At 50.4% G+C, this 13,141-nt stretch overlaps 1 protein-coding gene across 1 annotated transcript; it reads right to left on the bottom strand.

The window, feature by feature from the left end:
• Positions 1 to 3,592: 3,592 nt before the first annotated feature.
• Positions 3,593 to 9,891, bottom strand: RPS7 (ribosomal protein S7). The gene is made up of 7 exons (XM_081068052.1): positions 8,729 to 9,891; positions 8,453 to 8,533; positions 8,277 to 8,348; positions 7,598 to 7,741; positions 6,777 to 6,841; positions 4,253 to 4,403; positions 3,593 to 3,706 (listed from the first exon to the last, which is right to left on the bottom strand). Exons 2-7 carry the CDS (start codon positions 8,525 to 8,527, stop codon positions 3,629 to 3,631), a joined length of 585 nt encoding a protein of 194 aa, XP_080924178.1. The 5' UTR covers positions 8,528 to 8,533; positions 8,729 to 9,891; the 3' UTR covers positions 3,593 to 3,628.
• Between the last annotated feature and the right edge of the window lie 3,250 nt (positions 9,892 to 13,141).

Raw genomic sequence — 13,141 nt, forward strand, 5'->3', positions numbered from 1 at the left:
TGACAGGCGGGGTCTCTGGTCCCGCTCCCCAAAAAAGAACACAGAACGTAGTGAGGCCAAAAAGGAACACCCACGGAGCCATAGGTAGGGGAGTCACACCACTATATTCTTGCTGGCAGCTGGGTTGGAGACACAGGAAGCAGGAGCCACAGAATCCGCAATCCACACTCCGCCACACTCCACAACCTGCTGTCCTAACCGCAATCACACTCGCCAGCCACCATCTTCTTGCTAGCCCCCATTTTTTCCTAGCGTAACCATGGCAGTTATATTAGTGGTCAATGGCTCACTGGTTACAGCTGACGGCCAACTAGCCACAGCTGATGGCCATCCAATCACAGTTGATGGCCATTTACTACCTGAGCCAACACCTTTCCAAGTGAGGCCGAGAGCCTGGAAACTGCACGCCTGGCTCTGTCCCCACAGTCACCGGTGCCGGGGGTTAAGACCCTCACTAGAACATCTTAGGTACTCCGGGCTTGAAAACTGCCAAACACAGCCAGGAGTAAAATTAGCAGAACTCCACGTATGGGGCATGCAGGGTTCTGTAAGGACTGAAAACTGATTCATCCATTCCCAAGGGGACAGTTAGGCTGTTTTAGGCACAGACAATGCGCTCAGGGAAATGCAGCCTCAATTTCAATGTTCTTACACAGCACAGGCCTAACTTGATCTGTATACAATTTTGAGTACAAACGGGAACGCCCAAGAGGCATTCAGACTTGACTTCGTTATGACGTCATCACGGCTGCTCCTGCTAACTCCAGCGAGAACAAGTCAGCTGCTTCTCTGAGGGCTACGGGCAGAGGACCCAGGACCACCTTGGGGAACTGAAATGTCTTCTCATTGGATTGGTCACGCTGCATTGTGAGAAATGTTTACAAACACCAAGTCTAACCCGCGTTAGACATCTAATGTGACACACGTCACCGTGATCTGCTACTTCAGAACATCTGGCTCTGGCCCTCTCCCAGCTCTGACCTTTAAAAACTATTCTGTTTTTCTTGACAGCAAGTTTAATGAGGAAAATAGTGGGGACAGTGTGCAGCCCACCCATCAAGTAAAACCGAGCATGTCCAATACGCATATACGTAACAGACTGCTCAACAGTACTGAGTATGTATCTTGTTATAAACACAAATTTTAAATGGATAAAAACAGAAATAATGGTACATAAACCTTTTTGTTCACCAAAATACTTTCAGTGAAAGCACTATGCTTGACTCAATTTTTAAAATCTGTGTAATATTTTTGACGTTTAAAAATTGGTTTAGTTTGATACTGGAATTTAATAATTTTCGCAGCTTATAGATTCCTAATAATGTCATCTAGAATTAGCTTCAAAAATCACCAGCAAAAGGATGTAGGAATACATGAAACAAGCTGAGTTATTATCAACTACCTGAAGCTGGGTGACGGGGACATTACACTACGATTATATTTTTGCATGCATGATAGGAAATTACCACTTTTATAGAAGTTTTAGAAGACCCTCAAGATACATGCAAATGGGAGCATATCATTGGCTATGTTTCCTATTCAGCAATTGTGCAAATACTTTTGTTGAAAAATAATCAAAATTTTCCACCTTTCCTGGTATTTTTTTTTATTGCAAGGCACTGCATAAATTTCTAACAAATGAATTCAAGGTCAGCTGAAACTCCTGGGTTTTAAGTGGGTTACAATATTCTATTCCCAAGTTCTTACAGCAGCAGGTACCTTACTTGTACTGACATGAACATGTTTCCGAGTTGTGGGGACCGAGTCCTAGAAAGCAGTTTCCAGGCTCTCGGCCTCACATAGAAGAGTGCTGGCTCAGGTAGTAAATGGCCATCAACTGTGATTGGATGGCCATCAGCTGTGGCTAGTTGGCCGTCAGCTGTAACCAATGAGCCACTGGCCACTAATATAACTACCATGGCTACGCTAGCAGCAAATGGGGGCTAGCAAGAGGATGGTGGCTGAGCCTGCAAGTGGAGCAGTGAGGGTTGTGAACAGTGTGGCTCCTGGTTCCTGTGTCTCCAACCCAGCCGCCAGCGAGAATATAGTGGTGTGACTCCCCTACCTATGGCTCCGTGGGTGTTCCTTGTTGGCCTCACCATGTCCTGCGTTCTTATGTGGGGAACGGGACCAGAGACCCCGCCTGCCGCCCCACACGACACCAGTGTTCAGTACAAACTAGTTTCGAAAACAATGGTTTCCTCCCCTAAAAACTTTTCTTGGAGAGTTTTTGTTTTAATTCCTAATGTCTACTATGCATACTACTGATAGCCTCTTGGCATCACAGAAAAATCAACCAATTCAGAACAGTTTAAAAGAACGCCTAACAACCTAGAGTGGCTTGTAAATCCTGCTGCCCAGAGACGAAGCAGTGAACCTGGGAATACAGTAAGTTTCATATGAATCACTCCCCAGCTGCCTCAGATCCAACCACTTACTAGACCCATAAAACCCCTAAGTGGGTTCTTGCAACTGCAGCCCTTTATAATCACCTGAAAAACCAACACTGAATCGGCCCTCCTCCCTCCCCTTCTGTAATCGAAAGCTCGGAGTTCCATCTCCTCCCCTCCAGCTGACCCCATGCCACCTGGGAGGCTGCTCCAGACCCCACCGCCCAGGTGACGCCCAGGTGACAGGGTCGCTGGCAGCTGAGATGGGGCCTGGCCAGCGCAGTAGTGACAGTCACACTGCAAAGCCCTGGCACTCACTAGCCATTTCTCATATTGAGCAATCCTTAAAAGCCACTTGGCACCAACAGAAGTGAGGCCTTCGGCGCCACTCCAACCACCCAGGCGACGTGGGACAGACGTGTCTCCAGCTGTCATCGCACCCACTGCCTTCATTTTAGGAGAAAAACTATGGAACTGAGTAGCTTATCTGCCCCAAGTTAACATGCCACTTAAGATGATGGCATTAAAATCTATTTACTCATACTCTGAACACTTGACTTCTCAAAGACAATTTAAGACGTAACATAAATTTACAGTATGAAATCTGATTCTGGGGGATGGGAAAGGGGAGTAGTTTAATGGGTATGGTTTCAGTTCTAGATTTCAAGTTCTGGACGTGTTTCACAACATCGTAAATATACTTAAGGCTACTGAACTGTACACTGAAAAATGCTTATGATAAATTGTTCTTTTCAACAATAAAAAAATTAGTGAATAAAATACCTTCTCATCGGATTTTGCTCTTGGAAAAGATTGTCTCGATCTGTAATTTGTAAGGAACCATTTCTGGCCTGTTTTAGTTGTTGCTGACATCTGTCCTTTCTCTTACGCGGAATTATTTTAAGCACGACCAGTTCCAGGGCTGCTGGGAGCTGGGCCGAAGGCGCGTTACTTGCCTCCTCCCCGTCTCTGGCGCCCGTTTCCAGGCTGAGCCATGTGACGGTGCCATCGGCACTCCTGGGACCACCACCTGACACACCTGTTACCACACCACGGCATCCAAGCACGTCCCTCGCGTGCCTCCAACTCCCGGGCACAAACTACAGACACCTGTTCCCTCTCTCCCGTCTTGCGCAGGAAGCTCCTGATAACGGAGACAGTTGTGCAGCTGCGTCTCCACGACTGTGAAAAACAGGCCTGGACAGAATATTGTGAATGTTTTATTTAGTCATTTTTCTTTACAACTGAAATTCTGGGAATTCAAAATTAACATCCTTGCCCGTGAGCTTCTTATAGACACCAGAAAAGGTTTCAACCTACAAGAAAAGAAATAATTCATCACTGAACTTTTTAAATGCACACTCTCATCTGAAAGCCTACGATTCTGTGAAATTGTGCCTGCCCTGTGTGGTTTTCTCCTCAGCAACCAGGTACTGAGAGGACAAGAACATACAGGACGTGCCCTCCAATCCCAAGACTGGGGACAAGCTCGTCGCCAGTGCCGTGGGACTGACTCTACATCACACCCCCACGTGCTGTGCTCCTTTGGGCCACGCGGACAGAGCCCTGGGGGACCTCAGGGGTCATCCACACTGGTTACCTGACAGGGCATGAAGGAAAGTGACAATGCTCCCCAGGTTCTACCACCATCACCCCTTCTGCCCCCAGAGGATCCACAGCTTTCCAAGTCGGTCAGACCGTGGCATTACTCTACTCCACATTCCCTAACAACCTAACACCCACCCACCCGAGTAAAGCGACACACGACCTACAGGGCAGTGGGCCGAAGCACAGCGAGAGCCGCTGGCCGTGGGTAGTCCCAGGACGCGCGGCCCCTGTCCAGCACCTCCCCGCCCCGTTACCTTGTGCTCTACGTTGTTCTGCTGGGCTTTGTCCAGGTGGACCTTTATGAGCCGGCTGCCGTCCAGTTTCACGCGGATTCTCTTGCCCACGATCTCACTCGGGAAAACCAAGTCCTCCAGGATGGCATCATGCACGGCGGTCAGAGTGCGGCTTAAAGGACACAGTAATGAGAGTGAGACACCCAAGAGCAAGGCCTGCCCCCAGGGAGCCCGAGGCACCTTTTGACGTCAAAACCAACACCTGCAAATTCCAGGCTCCTGAAACCAAGTTAACGCCGGCTTCTACCACTTCCATTTAACACAGCGCACTAGGACCGTTGCGACAAACACCCTCATTTACTTCAAAAGCTGAGTGGATGTTGAATATGACACCTTACAAACGAAGCACTCGCCAATCCACCACGAGGGAGTACGTCCAGGAGAGGAGAGGAGACGAGTACACTTTGACTGCCACACCTAGCTCTAGGGTTTTCACTTGTGTGACTTCCCCTTGACTAGCCCCGCTCATCTCCAAAACCACCCCCTCCAGGCCTGTCAAATCCATCTAAAACGCCGGTCTGATCACATCACTTACCGACTAGAGCTCTCCTTGGCCTCCAAAGTACCGTAACTCACCATTCTCTATGATCACCCCCCGAGACTGCTCTGGCAGCAGCTTTAGGAGGGGCCCCTAGGAGTGTCCCCACCTCTCAGCCCAGCACACACACTTCCAACAGAACCTTGCCTCCTCTGGAACCTCACGTTCACAGCCTGGCTGCCTGACAAGATTCAGTGAAGTCCAAAGTTTTAGGGACCTGCTGTGCCACGAGGTGACGGGAATGAGAGTGAAGGCAGCTCCTGTTTTCAATGTTTTCAGTTACCTTGGTTGTGGGGTCTGTCTAGGTCTGCCTCGCCTCCCGGTAAAGCAGATCCTGTACTTACTTGTATTTCCTATCTGGCAGTTCCCCAAACCCACAACCAACTTTTCTAGTGCCTCCACTAAGGTCTTGCTGTTCTAAAGCCACACAGCAAACTCAAGGGAAATGCACTTCCCAAAGCCTTCATCACCTTCCAGAAAGCAAGCGAGGCAGACGATCCACTGATCACTGCTACCCAATCACTAAACACATGCTGCATTCTTACAGCAGTAGGAAGGCACACAAGTGTGGAAAGCTCAGCCCTCCATCTGTGTAAGGAAAGATGACTGCGGAAAGAGAAAATACATCTGAAGGCAGGAAAGCAGACTACGCAAGTGGTAGAACCACAACTGCCTACCACCCAGATCTCAGTGAGGGGGAAGGAGAGGCTTCTGATCCCTGGGAACACAGGTCACCATCACCTGAGAAAATGTGGGAAGCGCAGGTGTGGGAAGAGGGATGAAGGCTGTCAATCGGAGCGTCAGTCCCTTAGTTGGGAGCAAAGAATCTACTTTTATACTCAAGTACAACCCAGAATAGCTGGGTTCTCAGAATTGAGATCACAAACCGCTTTTTAAGTATCCCGATTAACAAACCGAATACTGATTATCTCCTCTATTCGATCTCTTGCAGACTACGTAGAACACACACAAAAATCCCTGAATTCTCACGCTGCTCCAGCTGCCATAAAGCAATGGTGCTGGACATTATTCACGTCCCAGAGCCTGCTCCGGCCTTTCCAGCCTCACCCACCTTCTCCTTCCTCCCCATCACACTGTCAAGCCACAACACCTGCCCACAATGCCAGAGGCCCTGAGGGCCATTCGATTTTCTACGGGTTTCAGAAACGACCGAGTTTTCTTAAAATCCCAGCGTTACTATCTATCATCAGCAGCAACGAATGAGCTCTGAGCCTGGGTCTGTTTCCCCATCCTTTAAGAAGAAATACAAATGACACACTTTTTCAGGCTGTTACTTATCTGGCACTTAGAGATGCTGCAACAATGTGGCCTGTCTGGCAGGCAGTCAGAGGGACACTGCCACAATGTTTCTCCACTGGTCCCTCGGGCGGTCTGCAGGGACCCAGTAATCCAGGCCTGGAGGAGGCAGCTGGCAGCCGTCAGTAGTGGGCGCCTGACCACCTGTGGGCCAGTCAAGTTCATCCCCCCTGCCCATTGGTACCTACTACTGCGATGACTTTTCACCTCTGGTGCCCAGCACCAAACACCCTAACTTTTTAGCCTTAAATCACCGCGAAAAGCAAAAGCGAAGATGACACACTCCGCCCACCTCCCCTCTGTCCGGTCTGCACTAAACAGGATTCCTTCTCACGCTTCCTGTCATTTGCCAAAGAACTGGAGGAACGGTCTCTACCTTTTGTGATGGCAGGGAACAATTGCACCACGTATGAGTACATGTAAACCTTACCTCCAGAAGTAATTTGAAAGCTTCTACATATAATTAGAGAAGAAACCAAAGTAACTCAATAAAAATTCCCATGCGAATGGCTTTCCCAAAGTGCCAATATTTAACTTGGAAACCAACTGCAACTCTCACTGTAAAGCACCCATGCAAATCGAGAGTTAATAAGAGTGGAACACGTTTGTTGATGCTGATAAAACACTTACCTCCTAGGACGCTTTTGCTTATTTTTCGTACGGCTCTTTCGAGTTGGCTTGGGCAGAATTCTCCTCTGTAAGGTAAAAAGCATCACACAACAACAGAAAGAACCTTAAGATGGCAGAAAATCAAGAATTGTCAAACTGCTTTCAGAGCAAATCCCAAGTCTGAGAACGCCAATCGCCTGGGCCAAGTTGCTGAGGCCCCTGTGAAGCAGACCCTGCCGACTTCTCAGTAGCTCGTTCAGAACTGCTCGTGTTCAAACGGTCCTGGAAAACAATGGCTGCTTCACGGTTTGAGTGACAATCCAATGGTGCACACCTCCCCGCATCAGATCCCCGTAGGTGCCGACACGCCTGTCACGCCCTTAACTGTTCCTTTACGTCTATTCCTTTTAATTCCTTGTTAGTCTGGAAGTCACTCCCACACACTTGTGTTTGCACCGCATCCACATCTGATCTTCGGAATAAAACCTCTCTTGACTAACTGCTGCTTTGCCCGGGGTCTGCCCCTTAGTGTCTCCTCCTCAAGTCTCCGTCGGACTCAGCCGAGCAGTGGGGCCCCAGGCGGGGGAGGTCACGGCGGGGACCCGCGCCTCAGTGGGTCAGCCCTTTAAGTCACCCAGTGCGTTTGCGACATTTTAAACACGGAGAGCGTTTTGATACCAAGAGCAAAAGCGTACTTTCCCTCTTTAACCCACTGCAAGCTCGAGTTTCCCAGCACTCGAGCCCCTAAAACGTATTCACAACAAGGTTCCTTTCACTACCCTACCGAGGAGTCTGACCACAAACGGTTTTCACAACGAAACACGTTCCTCAGCTCGGGGTACCTGGGCGATGAAGACCACGTGCTTCCCACTGAACTTCTTCTCCAGCTCGCGCACCAGCCGCACTTGGATTTTCTGGAAGGACTTCAGTTGAGGAACAGGGACGAAGATGATAATGGCTTTCCGGCCGCCGCCGACTTCAATTTCCTGCAGAGAAGGACGCGGCCCGTGTGGGTTTGTGGCCTCGCGCCCCAGCGCCGCCGCGGCGAGGAGAGGCAGGGGGGGCCGCCGGGGCCGCCGCCCTCCCCCCTCCCTCCCCCCCTGCCCTCCCCCCGCCGCCCTCCTCCTCCCCCCCGCCGCCTCCCCTCCCCCCCGCCGCCCTCCCCCTCCCCCTGCCCTCCCCCCTCCCCCCAGCCGCCCTCCTCCTCCCCTCCCCCCGCCGCCCTCCCCTCCCCCTGCCCCTCCCCCCTCCCCCCCGCCCTCCCCCTCCCCTCCCTCTCTCTCTCCCTCCCCCCCTGCCCTCCCCCCGCCGCCCTCCTCCTCCCCCCCGCCGCCTCCCCTCCCCCCCGCCGCCCTCCCCCTCCCCCTGCCCTCCCCCCTCCCCCCCGCCGCCCTCCCCCTCCCCCTGCCCTCCCCCCGCCGCCCTCCCCCTGCCCTCCCCCCGCCGCCCTCCCCTCCCCCTGCCCCTCCCCCTCCCCCTCCCTCTCCCTCCCCCCGCTGCCCCCCCCCGCGGCGCGCTCACCTTGGCCGCCGTTATGTTCAGCTCGCGAAGCTGCGCCTTGAGGTCCGAGTTCATCTCCAGCTCCAGCAGCGCCTGCCGACCGCGGGCGGACACGTGAGCCCGGCGCGCAGACACGGGGGCGGCCTCCGGGTTCCCCTCCCCGGACGCGCGACGGGCCCGCCCGGCCCCCCTCTCACCTGGGAGATGCCGGACTCGAACTCGTCCGGCTTCTCGCCGTTGGGCTTCACGATCTTCGCGCTCGAGCTGAACATGGCCTCCTGCGAGCACACAAGCCCCGGCTGAGCGTCCCAGCGCCCCGGCCCCCCCCGCCGACGCCATCGGAGGGCGCGGGCCGGGGCATCGGCCGCATCCCCACCCGGGGAGCAGGGCCCGCCGGCCCAGGGCTGACTTCAAGACGTGTTTCCTTCCAAATTGGCAGAAAAGCCGGCGCACGGAGGACGCCGCAAACTTACCTCGGTGACCGCCGGCTTGGGAAGAGGCTTAAGTCTCGCGAGAGCTCCTCAAATCCCGGCGGCGGAAAGGAAGAGGCGGGCACAGCGCGAGAAACCGGAAGGACCACCGAGAAACGGTAAAAGCCTAGAGAGACCTGGGAAGAGGCTGCGGGGGACCAGTGCGTCCGTAACACCTGTCCGCCTTAGCACTCTCCTTCTCGGTGCGAAGGTTCCTGCGGTTGCTCCCGACGTTTACAACGGCCGCCGGCTTTCCGGGCCCCGGTCTGGGCGGCGGGCCTGCGCCCGGAAAAGCAACTTCGGCTGCTCCGAAGACAGGACGTTTAAAAAATAGCAAGCGGAGGAAACGAACTTCCCCGCTCATGCACTGCAAGGGAACCAGAGACCTGGATTCCGTTTCTGCCTGTACAGAACCAGGTGACTTGGTGTTTGTCGACGCTCTTTGCAAACGAAGCACTTGACGAATGAACGTGCCGATTTTCGGGCCGTAAACACTCCCTCAGCCCCGGGCTGGATCGCCTGGGCGGCGGCAGTCCCGCGACGCGTACGAACCCCCCTCCCGGCGCCCAGCCCGCCTCCGCCTCCCCCGCAGGAACGGCGGCCGCGCGGCCACCACGAGCCCCGCGCGGACCGGAGCCGGGGGGGGGGGGGCGCGGGGCGTGCAGGGGGCGGTGCGAGCGCAACGAAGGACGGGGGGCCTTGCAGCGCGTCCACGCACCCCCCCCGAGGGAGCCCGCGTGGCACGGGCAGTCCCCGCTCCAGAGCGACGCTGAGGACGAGACGGCAGGTAACCTGCGAAGCCCGTGTGCTGGCAACACCGCACGGCCGCCGCTGCGTCAGTGAAAGCACTGGTCCTTGGCCTGGGGAAGACCGCCGTTGGACGAAGAAGACGCCACACACACGGCAGGGCTGAGGAACGACGCCGTCATCACGTGTGACCGTGAGTGAGGGCAGGAGCGTACGCTTCGAGAAGTCCTGGACGGCTTTGGACGACACGACGCTCACCCGACCCGTGGACGAAGCTGGCCCACCGCGGAGAACAGCGGCCCAGACGTGGGGACGACTTGTACCCAATTCGCTGCCTGCGGTCAGATGTCCTGCGTATCGGTCACCTTCAGCCAGTGTCCTGCTTTGCTGGTCAAATTGTCTCATTCAATTTCGGCCAGGAGGCGCGTCTGTTACAGTAGTTCTCATGTACCGTCATCTCCATTCATCCTGGAATGTTGCTTTCTGGCACCAAGAGGCGTCCCAGGCTCGTTTTGTAGTATTCTGGCTCACACATGGGATTAGCCTCTTCTCCCAAAAGCCTTGGTGCTTTCTATTTGTAAAGTGGTGTTTGACACCAAAATCTTGGTGCTGGGCACATCGGGGACGTCCTCAAGCCATTTCACTGGAGAGGGCTAAAAAAGAAGTATTTTAAAAATAACTTTTTCATATAAATGTATGAGTTCATATTGATATTTCCAGTCTAGTTCTAAGAGGACAAAGTTCCTGTTGAAATCCTTCATTCTATAATTGTATCTCCTTTTCTCTCATGATAAATATCTTGATTGCTAAACACATAAACACAATTACTTATTTGCTTCATCTGGCAATACGAGAGAACAAACTAACGATTCAATATTAATGTAAACCAGACAATCAATAAAATTAAATTTTTTTCTTGTAGGATTTGCAGTGGGACAAGACTCAGATTTTATATATATGACTAATATCCTTATTTTTATAACAGAAGATAAATGTAGAACTCCAAATTCTTGGAAAACTTTGGATAAACCTAAGTATTCGTAAATGTAATCAAATTGAAACTTCCTAGGGCCAATTACAAACGTTATGAAAATATAATCAGAGTAGATAAACACAATTCAATTTTTAAAAATAACTGGAAAATATGTCTGTTAGTACACCTATAAGCCATATCCAAAATTTCAAATGAAAATTTTTCCATAGGTTTATATTATTTTCAGATTATCAGAATCCTGCTAGAACCATTTAACAATACACCAATATGTACAATTTAATTGCAGTACATTGCCATGTAAAACCCATGTTTTACATTACAATTGCATAAATCTTCAGCCATTTCCTTTTAAAGAAGAAATTAAAAGGCTTACCTAAATCAAACATGTCATGTCCCAAATCTCAACTATTCATTCTTCATTTGTCACTAAAATACAAAATTACATTCTTTAAATTTATGTTAAAGTGATAAATTTTCCAATCTCATCATACAATATGGGTTTCTTCTCTCTGTTTGGAATATAAATCTTATTACAGTAAATTAGCTTTAAGTTTAAGTGTTTCCACAAACTTGCAACCAGCAAGATAATAAGTTCTGCAGTCCTAATGTCCAGCACCATGATTCTAATCAGGAATACTGTTGTAAACATTCAAGTTGCTCAGAGTAGATTTGAACTGTTCTCAGCACAAACAAGAAATGATAATTATGTGAGGTGATGAAGGTGTTAGCTGGCGCAACTGTAGTAATCACGTTGCGATATAGGAATGTATCAAACCAACACATGCAGTTCATACACAATGTAACAACTCAGTTACATCTCAACATACAAAACCAGTGTCTCTCCAGCTTCCATGTGGGAAGGAATCACCTGGTGATGGTGGTAAGATACAGATTCTGATTCAGAGTTCTGGGCTGCAACCCAGTATTTTACATTTCTAACTGACCCTCAAGTCATGCTGATGAGGCTGGTCCAGGGGCCACACTCCGGGTTCGGGACCAGATATAGTGAGAAATTACAGTAGATGTAGCAGCAGGGAAATAAGACTCCTTTCAGCAGGAAGAAAACCAATCACAGTATCTACAGTTTCATCCTGGAGGGACCAAGAGTCCCTGCCTGGGAAGCTCTGGTCCAGGACAGAAGACTGCCAGGATGGGGCGGTTGGGGGGGAGGGGGTAGCAGTTCCACAAGCAACATCTGTTCTCCTTAAAAATATATTATTTCTCTACAGTGCAAAAATTCCCATTAAAGAGGATTCTGTGCTGGGAAGTCTCAGCATCTGTGAAGCAGAAAGCCTGGAGGTGAGGGGGAGAGAGCCCAGACTTCAGAGTCATTCTTTCTCCCCCAAATCCCAGCTCCTGATGTGAATAAGAAAGCGACAGGAGAGTTACTTGCATGTAAAGTGAATTTATGGACCTGTTTGTTCAATCGAGAATGAACGGACTGAAGCCTTTTTCGCTCCCCTCCACTTAGGGCTGGCAGAGTTTTCCTGTTGCTATTTGCCGGCTAGTGTAAGGAGCATATGAGTGAAATGAATGTGCAAGCCTCTCATGAATGTGGAAATCACGGGCATTTAATTGAAGCAAGGTCACTGGCTTCTTCTGGAAAGTTTCAAAGTCACTGTTCCTATACAGCAGTCCAGAATCTTCAGACATCAGTGATCCATGAGGTGGACGGAAGATAATTGCTCAGATATTAATATTTAAAATGTAGAAATATTTACTTTTGATTTTATCATAAACATCATTTGTTCATCTTCAATGTATTTCATCAAAAGCAACAGAATTCTTGCCATTAATATTCATGAAACGTGCAGGATGAAAAGGATTCGTGCGACACTGAGCACATACCTACGTATCAGACCACGTGGAGGCGTCACATCCGGTCGATATTCGCAGCCACCGTGCACAGCACCTTTATCTCCACTTCTCAGAGGAGAGAAGAGACTTCAAGCAAGTCACCACATGCACCCAGCTAGTAGTTTGTGGAGCTGGAATTTGAAGGCCATGGATGTGAACGTCATAGGTCAGGGAGAGGAGGAGGCAGGAGAGCACGGGGGTAAATGATTCTGCATTTCCACCCCTCAGCCCTCGGGTGTGTTCACACCCAGTTACCCACGGCCCACAGCAGTTTGGAGCTGTTGGTGCACCAGTGTTTTCATCCCCGTTTGCCAATGAGGAAACAGGTCTGGAGAGTTACCTGACGGAACCTTGCTGAAATGACCATCAGGTACCACATTTTGCTAGCACTGGTGTTAACAGGTCATTTTAGGTGGACCTTTGGTAACCACTGAGTAACAAAAGACATTGTCTCTGGAAGATTGCAGTTCAAATGTCCTTGGCTCAGTAATTTATCTACATTCCTTGGGCATTTTCTGCTGCTATATAGGGTGAGAGACAGACTGGTCAGACCACCCACAACTACTAGAAGCCTGGGAGGACGAATGGGGCAGGCGCATCCAAGCATATCTGACACCCTTCTCCAGTCAACAAGTCTTTTCAGTTATAATCATATAATCATTAGTTGTGATCAATATTTGCTTAATTCACTCTTTTAAAACCAATAATTAACACTTAAAAAGGATAAATTTCAATTTTGAAGACATTCAAATTCATTAAAACAGCTGATGTTCTAACTAAAATCTTCAGTTTAACAGAAACATTTCACCTGTAGTTCT

This window comes from Rhinolophus hipposideros (assembly GCF_964194185.1).
Source record: "Rhinolophus hipposideros genome assembly, chromosome: 12".
In the NCBI taxonomy this organism is placed as follows: Eukaryota; Metazoa; Chordata; class Mammalia; order Chiroptera; family Rhinolophidae; genus Rhinolophus; species Rhinolophus hipposideros.